General features: G+C 49.2%; 2 protein-coding genes across 3 annotated transcripts; one reads left to right on the top strand and one right to left on the bottom strand.

The window, feature by feature from the left end:
* Positions 1-305: 305 nt before the first annotated feature.
* Positions 306-2,241, top strand: LOC9646733 (bidirectional sugar transporter SWEET1). Its single transcript, XM_024674913.1, has 6 exons — positions 306-467; positions 516-732; positions 816-974; positions 1,030-1,153; positions 1,199-1,656; positions 1,712-2,241. Exons 1-5 carry the CDS (start codon positions 325-327, stop codon positions 1,594-1,596), a joined length of 1,041 nt encoding a protein of 346 aa, XP_024530681.1. The 5' UTR covers positions 306-324; the 3' UTR covers positions 1,597-1,656; positions 1,712-2,241.
* Positions 2,242-6,297: 4,056 nt separating this feature from the next.
* Positions 6,298-9,540, bottom strand: LOC9645884 (protein DETOXIFICATION 48). Of its 2 annotated transcripts, XM_024674910.1 has the most exons (3): positions 9,345-9,468; positions 8,704-8,751; positions 6,298-8,651 (listed from the first exon to the last, which is right to left on the bottom strand). In XM_024674910.1, the coding sequence occupies exons 1-3, from the start codon at positions 9,361-9,363 to the stop codon at positions 6,925-6,927; spliced, it is 1,794 nt and encodes a 597-aa protein (XP_024530678.1). In that variant the 5' UTR covers positions 9,364-9,468; the 3' UTR covers positions 6,298-6,924. The 2 variants fall into 2 exon arrangements, with proteins under 2 accessions (XP_024530678.1, XP_002969674.2); XM_002969628.2 differs by having other exon boundaries at positions 6,298-8,751; positions 9,345-9,540.
* Between the last annotated feature and the right edge of the window lie 759 nt (positions 9,541-10,299).

Below are 10,299 nucleotides of genomic sequence, written 5' to 3'. Positions count from 1 at the left end.
CTGAGTCTTGGGCTCCTTGAGCTCCACCTAGAAACAAACTCAGACAAAAGAAGGAAGGGGGAATGTGTACCTTTGAAGACGAATTTTCCAGCTCTTTGGAGGCGGGGGCGGCATCAGTGGAGTAGCCCTGGCGCTGCTTGTGCCTGGGATTCACCTTGCACACAATGTAGACGCGGCGGCCTCGCTGGACCGCGTAGCAGTGCTCGCACAGCTTCTTCACAGCCGATCGCACCTTCATCCCTAAACCCTAGCCCTAAAATGGAAGAAGTTTCTTTTTAGGTCTGGGCGGGGGAGGCTCAGGAGAGAGATCACGATGCTGCGAGAATGACAAAGAAATTGAGGATCGTATTTGGCGTTCTGGGTGAGATCTTCGGCGGGCGCAACTACATTCCCTCTGATCGAAAGGGTTTTTTTTCTTTTGTCTCCACAGGCAACATCACTACGATTCTCTCCAGTTTAGCCCCAATGTAAAGCGTTTATGCTTATGTCCTTTTACCTTGGTTGGTTTTTTCTAGACCCACATTCTACCGGATTTACAAGAGGAAGGACACTGAGAATTTCTCAGTGCTCCCATATATAACCACGATCTTGTGCAATTTATTCTGGGCTTGGTATGCATTGCCATTCATCACGAGCCAGAACCTTCTCCTCTTTATTATCAGTGCGATTCAGGTGGTGTTGCAATCCATCTACGTTATCATGTTCTTCATTTACGCTCCACCTGAAAGAAAGGTACTCTCCAATTTTATTCCTCAATTTGATTTGGTGATGTTTTTCTCTTTTCCTTCTTTGCTCCCTCCATTTGTTTTTTCCAGTCGAGGACAACAGTAATGGTTGTCACGACCGTCATCCTCTTCGCCATGGATATAATTATAACAATGGCATTTCTTCGGCAGAGCAAGAGAGAAACTTTTGCCGGCGTGATTGCCACTATTTCTTCCATTCTGGCTTATGCCGCTCCCTTGTCTATCATGGTCCGTCATGTTCTTTTCTACGTTTTCTTTACTCAAAAACACGATTTCTCGGCAGGGCCTTGTAATCAGAACCAGGAGCGTCGAATACATGCCGTTCCTCCTCTCCCTGGCCATCTTTTGCAGCGGTTTTACGTGGACTGTCTATGGTATACTTGGACCCGACATCTTTGTCATTGTAAGTTGATCCAAAAGCTCTTGAGCTCCCGGTAAAAAAAACTCGCAAGGTAGATACACGTTGTTTTGCTTTCCACGGTGCCTCAATAATGGAACTGGCCTTTCTTTTCTTTATCGTACTCTGCAGATATCGGATGGGCTTGGCTTCCTGCTCTCCACGCTGCAGCTCATTCTGTACGCAGTGTATTATCGCCCCCCTGTGCAACAAGTGGCTTACGGGAGCGTCAAGAACTTGCCCGAGGAGCTGGAATCGGACCAACACCTGGTGGCCAGCTCCACACAGGCGGACGAGATCGAGCTGGAAAAGAGGTGGCACACTCGAAGCGAAGGCGGCCAAAACTCCAACCAAGGAGCGTCTCCTCCTGTTCCTCCTCCATCTCGGCCCTTGGAATCCATCAAGCTATCGCAGTCCGTCGTCCTGTACGACGACCCTCGGCTTCCGAACTAAGAAAGCAAAAGAGAAAACAGAGAACGAGACGCAGAGTGTCGGACAAGCAAGCATGGAAAGGTATGAAACTTGTCTTTCCGGCTCCTTTTTGACGTATTGACAAGGCCCTTTACAGGACTGGACAGTTTCCATCGGGACAGAGCGAAGAGATAAGCAAACGCTACGGTCTTGCGGGGACAGAAACGAGAAAAGACTCTGTTACGAGCCGGCTCGTCTCTTGCAACTGAAACGACAGTGCACAAGCCTTTCGATTCTTTCTTCCGTCTGTCCGTCCAGGCCGTGAATGACAGACTGATCAGTGAGGTATTTCTCTTTTCATCTTTTCCTTCCAGGACTACTCGAGCGGGGCATCCATTTTCTATCCTCCCTTGCATTATGTGGGGTGGCGTGCTGTTTGTGGTCATTTCTCCGGAAAGGAAAGGCTGGATGGAGATTTGTGACAAAGCGAAGTCGACGCGAAATTTTTTTCAAACTTCGATGGTCCTTGAATGGGAAGTGGTGGATGATTCTTTTTCCGCTGCAATGACTTTTCCTGATTTGATAATTTGGTGCGCTGTTCAAATCACAGCGGCCTCCGTTCCAGTAAAAATCTCTATTGTGGTGTTTTTTCTTTCTAGTCAAGGAAATCCCGCTGCTCCTTTTGTACAAGTTTGTTTTTCCCGCAGCTTTAAGAAAATGTGGATGGAGTTTAAAGGCTTTGAGAATCTTGGCTAGACCCACCATGCTTGATCAACAACAATACTGTTACTATTGATGTTATTATTAGACGAGAGATATCTGTGAAGCTTCTCTTGTAACTACGTCTCAATGACAGTAGTGTTAACATTGATATTATTATTAGATGAGAAAGCTTGAGATCTCCATTCAGTGGTTTCTTTTTTAGTTCCACCACCACCCTACAACACTGAGATACAAACTTTGCAAGGATTGCCATAGAGGATCCAGCATTTCCTTCCACAATGATTGTAGCTGCTAGATAGTGCTTAAGGTCCCTTCCACTTCTTTTTCATTTCTTTTTTCTTGAAAAAAGAAAAATTTGAAGCTTTTGCTTTTTCTCTTCAGTTTTCTTGGAGGAAAGAAGATTTTCTAGCAGAATGTGGGTGCCGCATTGTGTGCTGTTGTACTCACAGCCCACCACACCACTCAACTCAAGGAGTGGGAAGAGATTCTGTTCCTTTCGAGTCAGCTACAACAGCACTCACAAGAAAAAAGAGCCGAAACAAGAACAAAATTAAAAATTAAAAATAAAGAAGTATTTGAAGATTTTACAAACACTTGTATCTGAGAAATTGATGTGGGGTCAAAGGGAATGCAACTACAGACAAAATTTAATCAATTAAAAAACAAATGAAAAAGGTGAGCGAACCTTTTTTTTTTATGTTTTTTTTTTTTAACATCGTGGTTCCAAAAGTCAGTTGCTAGAAAGCGGTCCGGGGAAAAAGAAGAAAATGATCCAATCTACAGAAAGTCAAAGGTTTTGTAACCATTTTCTCGACACGCCATCTGCCTCTCATGATTTTCCGGCTTATTCAAGTCTAGCAAAATCAAGACAATATCAAGGCAAAGGTCGAAAATTCCCCCGCAATAACAAGAATCTTCCTTTGGTTTCCAGGTCCCACAACACGAGAAAAAGATGAAATTTTTTATTATGGATTTAACCCCCCTTTTCCCCCTTTTATTCCACCTTTTTTTTTCTTTGCCCCAAGGAACATGCCCAAGAGCGGTCCCGTCTCAAGGCACCAACCAAAGGGCCTGTCTCCAAAAAGACGGGCGTGCTTTGTTCGTCCTCCCGACCTGTCTCGCCATCGCTTTCCTCCGTACGTGGGTGGCAAAGCGTACGGAACGCGTCTTTGCCTACCTGGCCATTTGTGCTTTAGGATTTGGCCCCGCCACGCATTGGCCGGTGAAAACAGCGATGGCCAGGCGCCCGGATGGATGTTTTAAGACAACTTGAAAACAACAATAGTTCATAACTTGTCAACCTCCATCTGGTTAGTCTTGATTTGATCAGCTGGTCGTCATGGTAACTGATGTCAAGTAGTAGATCATCACTGCAAATTGTTTAAACTTGGAGAGCGATGGTTTCTGTCACGGAAGGAAACAATTCCAGAATGGAGCAGTAGCATCACACTGACATGTTTCCTTCTAGCTAATATGTTAGAATTCTAGTGTCGAATGGAACGTGGGGACTGGCGAATATAAAAACCTTGCAAGTCCTCGTGTATGGCAAGTGATAGAAACAAATCCAAAGCGTCGTCGGTGGTGGGGGTGGTGGTGGTAGCAATGGTGGTGCTATCAAGAAACAAACGCACAGACTAGGTGAATTTGTCTTCCTCCAACTCGTTTGACTCGCCTCCCTTCCCTTTTATCTTTGTAAGAGAATCAAATTCTCTCTTTTTTCTTCTTCCATAAAGGAATTGTGTGGAAAGTTTTGACTACACAAAGGAAAAAGTGTGAAATTCACCAAGGTCAAGAGACCTAGCTATGTGATTGTGATAAAGAGAATTTCTTTGATCGTTCCAAGTGTTGCATTATTGCTTGCATTTTTACCAGGTGGCTTCTTGACTGACCAGGGGTCTTGAGCACCAATTCCCTAGGCAAGAACAAAGTGTGGCTATATGATTCTACTGTCGCACCACTATCACTGTTTTCCAGATCCTTTCTTTGACTCTCTTGACCAACTTTCAAGGCTTGAGTGTGGATTTTCGCGTGACTTCTGGCTTGCTGCAGAAGATGCAACGTGCAGCCGTTCAGATTGGAGTGGAATCAAGTGTGCTGACCAGATTTCATGTGGTCTTCCAAGCTTGTGAGGCCTCCCCGCAAGACAAGCGATCGCGTACTTGGTTCCGTGCTTGAGCTAGCACTAGAAACTCCAGAAGTTTATCCACAGTCCCTTCTTTTTAGGAGCTAAAAAGAATACGAAGAAGAAACACTGACACCCCACTACGCTACAACATAACATAATATGAGTGTCTAGAGTAGTTTGTCTTTTAGGTCTCCATAGGAATCAAAGTTCGGTCCAGTCGCGTCCTAGGCGTGGTCAAACCGGTGATAGATAGATTCCTTTTAAGTTTTTTCAATCCAAGGAGGAGGCACTAAAAGACACACAGTTTGAGTTACAAAATCTCTAGTATTGCAAAACAATCCAAATTGCTGAGCAGCTAAAACACCCTTATAAGTGATTTCATTACTAACAAGTGGCCCTTCTCTTGTGGATTCTTGGAAGTTTTGCAGCCGACACGACGAGTCCCAAAACATTTTGTCGGTGTAGAAAGCCGAGTGTCGTGTTGCAAAGATCCTTGTCGCTGTGCTCTCGACTTTTAAGGCGTTTTAGGCGGGATGCTTAACAAGGATTTTAGGAATAGCAGGCGGGCAGCAGCTAGTAGCAGTCTCAACTGGACTCGTTTGACTCTTTCATGTCTTTAGATTTGAGATTAAGAACGCAACAACAAAGTTTGTGCCTGGTTTGTCACCTTGTGGGTAGTAATCAAGCAACAAGCAAAAAAACAAGACCAAGCAAGCAAGATCCTGGTAAGCAATCGTTGAGGGAGAAAGGTGGCGACCCGAAACTGTTAGCTTATTTTTGTTGTTAGCACTATCTAGTGCTAAAGTGGACCACAGCACAAACCAAAATTCTTTTCGTTTTGATTTCGAGACATGATATTGTGCATTGTTCGCTTTGTGTTGCAGCCACACCCTTCCCATCTCAAGATTTACATGCCGGCTCTGCCTTTTGGACAGCAACAATAATATTGTATGGAATTTTGGCTTGCATTCTTGAATTCTGGTCATGTTTTGGGTTGGGCAATGTACGCAAGGATGTGAGTGTGTGGCCCTCACACGCAGGCATATAAACTCTCCCTGATGTGGCTGGGGTGGCAGCAGCAGAAACACAAAAGATTGCAGTGTGCTGTTCTCCTATTGGGTGATAAAATACAGCAAAAAAGATCGAAAAAAAAAGGAAAAGAGAGCATAGCAATTGGCTGGTTCCATCTAGAAGCAGCAGGCCAGGAGGAAGGGCAGTCCTTTTGATTTGCATTTGCCTCCCTTGTCCTCTTCTTTCTCTACATTTTGCCCTCTCTCCTATCACTCTTTCCTGGCTGTGCTACATGCCTTGCCTTGGCAGCACAGTGGGGAACCCACCACCCCACTCATCATTCACCACCAATTGTCTTGCATGCTATCCATCTCTATCTGTTTGCTAGCCACTAAGCTAACAGCTTAAGCCTCACTGATCATATGATTTGATCTTGATCTCTATCCAATCTTTGTTACAAAGGTTCAGAGCTGAAGCTGGCTGGTGAATTCCACACACGTCAGGAGAGAAGGCCAAAGTACACACAAGGCTTTCTTTGTTTTGCAGTAGCTCCACTTCCATCCAATGGGAGCCCCCACCTCCCATACGAGGAGCAAAGAACTCGTGACGACTATACAGCCCACCTAAGCAGCACTTCCTTCTTCTTGTGTTCGGTTGGCAGAAAAGAAAGCAAGGCACGAACTTTAGGAGAAAAGAATGATACCTTTGGGCATATACATCCATATATCAAATGCCAAACAAATACAAGTGGCAATCTAACCGATCACCACCACCATTCAGTGTCTAGAAAGAAATAAACAGATTCCAGAATTTTAAAAGGGTTCCTGTTTTCCCCTCCTCTTACACCAATGATCACCAGGAAAAACAAAAAAACATTAAAATTAAAAAAAAAATGCAAAGAAGAAAAGAAAAGAAAAGGACTTGAAAATAATGTAGCTAGCCTTCTTATGGCTGCTGCTGATCAATCTTACTGCAATTTGCATTGTGACTTGTGCTGGGCCAACTTCTCTGGAACCACATACCAAACCGACCTAATCTCGTTTATCAATTTTCTTGCTTGTTGCAAAGTATTGCTGTAGCCGCTGGAGAGCACTGGTGCTGATGCGAACTCTTTGCTGTTGGTAGTGGTGGTGTGGTGGTGCTGCTACTGCTGCCACTGTAGGTGTAGCTCCCGCACACGAAAAACAAGAAAAGAAGCTGCTCTCGCTCTTTTGTGTAATCCACACCAGTTAGCTAAACTTAAAGCCGCAACTTTTCTGGATGGCGACACCGAGACCAAGAGGCTCGCTTCTTGCCTCTCACTGCACGCACAAAAAAAACCAGTCACCCTGTGCACGCACATACCCATCCAACCACATCCATGACTCAAAGAGAGCCTTCCACCACCTTTTGCATGACGCAGATTCGACGACACAAGTGTTCTTGCAGCAGCCAGCCGGCCAACCAGCCTCCCCCGCCATTACCGGTTTTAGTATCTAGATCTGATCCCCTCTTGTCCCTGTCCGCCTCCTTCAAGTAGCTGCTGCTGTTGCCGCTGCTGCCGCAGTAGTTTCCTGCTGGTGCTGCTGTTGATAATGATGTTGTTGATGATGATATGGTTGACGAAGATGATTATGATGATGATGAGCAACAGTAGCAGCTGGAGCAGCGGCAGGAGGGGGAGGAGGAAGAAGGGGAGGAAGCTTGTCTCCGTGCTCCCTTTCACTTTCCACCAGGGGCATCACCTTCACCGATATGACGGCCGCCTCGTCTTCATCAACTCTAAAAGTCGTCTCATGGTGGCGATGATCCACTGCCTTGCAAACATTGCTGTTGCTGCTGCTGCTGTTGTTGGTGGCAGCAGCACTGAGCACACTAGTGGCGCTGCTCGTAATGGTGGCGGTGGCGGTGGCGGTGGCGGCGGCGGCGGTGCTGCCACTGTTGCTGCTGCTCATGATGCAGCTCATCTCCTCCTCGTCATTCCTGGGACTCGAAGCAGCAGCAGCAGCAGCATCCACCGAGCACGTCAAGCGCTTGGCTCTCTCCGCCTGCAGAGCCCAATCCGTCCGCATCAGCACAATCATCATGAGGGCCGCACATGTCCCTTGTGCCGCCAGCAGGCCCAGCCAGAGCCCAGGGAACCCGACATTAAACAAGAACCCAAGAGCCATCGCCACTGGCATCCCCACAAAGTAGAAGGATCCCAGATTGATGTTGGCCCCCGTCGATGGCCGCGCGCAGCCCCGGAGGACCCCACAGCCAGTTGTCTGCGGACAGTTCCCGAGCTCGCACAGCCCAACAATGGGCAGAACCAGCGACGTGAGCGAGAGGATGGAGTCGTCCTTGGTGAACATGCCCCCCCACACATGCCGCATCGTCGTCGTGAACGTCATGGCCAGCACCGCCACCACCCCCGCGCAGGCCAGCGCCACCATCATCGCAATGCGGGCCTTGGCCGGCCGGTTGGCGCCCAGCTCGTTGCCCACCCGCGTCGACACGGCCAGGCTGAGCGACGAGGGGAAGATGTAGACGAGCGCCGTGGTCTGGATGAGGATGCCCATGGACGCCACCGCCGCCTTTGCGTTGGTCAGCAGCCCCGACACGATGATCATGAACTCGTACCACCACCACTCGAGGCACACGCTGATGCAGCTGGGGATGGCCAGGTTGAGAAGCGGGCGCCAGTCCTTGAGCGAGTCCCGCGACCAGCCGTCCCACGTTCTTTTGTATTTGCCCGAGATGCGGAGGTAGCCCACCAGGAAGATGACGAGGTTGAAGTCGGTCAATGCGGCGGAGAGCGCCACCCCGCGGATCCTCATCTTCAAGTGGATCACCAGCAGCAGGTTGATGGGAACGTGCAGCGCCAGCGCCAGCGCCGAGCACCAGGTGAGCGGCGTGGTGATGTTCTGCGTCCGCAGGTAAATCCGGAGGGGGTTGAGAATTGCCTGCGCCAGCAAGTCGGGAAGCGAGAAGAGTATGTATGTACCCGCCATTGCCGTGATGCCCTCGTCCTGGCCGCACCACAGCAGAATTCGCTGCATGTTGATCCACAGGCTGGCGATGGGCACGCAGACGCAGAGGAGCACCAGGATGGTCCGCTGGAGTGTAATGCCCATCAGGTGCCACCTCTTGGCTCCGCAAGCCTGGCCGCAGATCGGCTCCATCCCCATGGCCAGCCCCGCCAGCACAGAGTAGCCGGTGATGTTGGCGAAGCCCATGGATAGAGCTCCTCCAGCGAGCTCCATCTTCCCGAGATGGCCTAGAAATAGCATGGATATCATAGACCTGGCATAAAGAAGCAGACCCATTACCACCATGGGTCCCGCTATGCCACTCATCTGCTTCAATTCCTCCACAACCTGTGCTCCATTTGGAAAAAAAACGAGAAAGGATCGATCAGTGCCTTTGCTCTCTACCTCGGTCTCACACGCATGACAAAGTCACAGCACGCATTCTTTCTTCCGCTCGTCGTGACCGACTGACTCGCTCTCACAGGCACCGTGCCGGTGCCGGTACAATATCATACACAAATCCACGCGAACGCGACACGGCCTCCAGTCCAAGCTTGTCACAGAGCATAGCGGGCGACTGACACCGATGGATCCACAGCAGGAGAGGTGCAAGCAAGCAAGCAATACATTTACAAACGTGCCCGTATGGCCGAGGAAAGAAATGCCACATGAAAACAAAGGATATAAATCACAGCCAAATCGGAGATCAAATCCCGAGGGAAAAAAATACAATAACACAGTGATTCTCGCGAGCAAGCAAACTAGCTGGCCATGGACGCTGGCTGCCGTGGGAGTGATGGTACCACAGGCACACACCAGCACAGCGCCGCACGGAAAAATTTCCCTGGAAAAATCACGATCAAGGCCGCAAGCAATGCATGCAGCCAAGGAAGGAAAGAGGGATCCAAGAAGAGAAATATATTATGGCAAGAGACACCCACCTCGGCGGATGTTGGCCATCGATGGAGCTCCGATTCGTAATCTTTCACGGGCTGGACGACAGGATCGTTGATGCTGGGAAGCACGAGCACGATTGACGAAGGCGCTGCCGCGGGCGCTGCCGCGGCGGCGGCAATCAGAGGATTATCTTCCTCGCACTCGCAGGGATTGAGACGACACATCGCGGCGGCGCGGCAGGAGGAGCGAGAGCAAAGAGAGCAGCGGGGCGAGAGAGAGGCTGATTTCTTGGCAAAATCTCGTCAATCCGGTGCTCAATCACACCATCCGGAGCTCAGCCCCGCCCGAAATCTGGACAGAATGCCGCATCCCGGGCCTGTTGTGCGCGCTCCCCAGGCAGGGATTCTTGGAGAGAGTGAGGCGCGGCGGCGACATCTGCATTGGCGACGGGCATCCGAGCGGCTCCTCGGCGCTCCAGAAATCGCGGCCGCGCGCGCGACACCAAGAAATTCCCCTCGCGCCTTCTCTCGCGCGGGCAGCGCCCCGCCCCGGGAACACAGGGTAAAACAAAGCCAAAGCGCTTATAGTGACCTAAAAAACGGGCCGAGGAAGGAGCGAGCAATGGCAATGAAAGGCGATGAGCAAGGGGGCGGTGCTTTAAGTAATACTAGATGGCCGATGCGATGACTCCAGTGGACTTTTTGGCGTGGTAAAACTTGTTTGTGCTATAGCTTGGGTTACTCAACCGGTTGTACTTTCGCCAGGCGGCCAGGAGTGGTCCACTTTCGCCCCGTCCGTACGGCAGAAATTTCGGTCTAGCTATTTGGCAATGTTATGGTGGAAAAAAGAATAACAAAGCAACGAATCTTACTTATGGGAGCATTGTGATCCTTCTGCCCTTCACTAGATGCCGCAATTGGCACATTCGAGCTTCCCAAAAAGCCACCATTTGGCAAATTTATGCTCTCACCCATTTTTTGTTAAATGTTAGTTGGCCAA

The sequence above is a fragment of the Selaginella moellendorffii genome, unplaced genomic scaffold (genome assembly GCF_000143415.4).
Source record: "Selaginella moellendorffii unplaced genomic scaffold, v1.0 SELMOscaffold_13, whole genome shotgun sequence".
Classification (NCBI taxonomy): Eukaryota; Viridiplantae; Streptophyta; class Lycopodiopsida; order Selaginellales; family Selaginellaceae; genus Selaginella; species Selaginella moellendorffii.
The sequence above is the reverse complement of the archived record's forward strand: the minus strand, read 5'-3'. Positions and strand labels throughout refer to the sequence as shown.

What these genes read in the sequence shown, in the direction of transcription:
- LOC9646733 (XM_024674913.1), top strand. Translation starts at nt 325, where the DNA reads ATGACAAAGAAATTGAGGATCGTATTTGGCGTTCTGGGTGAGATCTTC. An exon ending in CTCTCCAGTTTAGCCCCAAT is followed by an intron (nt 468 to 515) that starts GTAAAGCGTTTA and finishes GGTTTTTTCTAG; the next exon opens with ACCCACATTCTACCGGATTT. An exon ending in CCGCTCCCTTGTCTATCATG is followed by an intron (nt 975 to 1,029) that starts GTCCGTCATGTT and finishes ATTTCTCGGCAG; the next exon opens with GGCCTTGTAATCAGAACCAG.
- LOC9645884 (XM_002969628.2), bottom strand. Translation starts at nt 9,524, where the DNA reads ATGTGTCGTCTCAATCCCTGCGAGTGCGAGGAAGATAATCCTCTGATT. An exon ending in GATGGCCAACATCCGCCGAG is followed by an intron (nt 8,752 to 9,344) that starts GTGGGTGTCTCT and finishes AATGGAGCACAG; the next exon opens with GTTGTGGAGGAATTGAAGCA.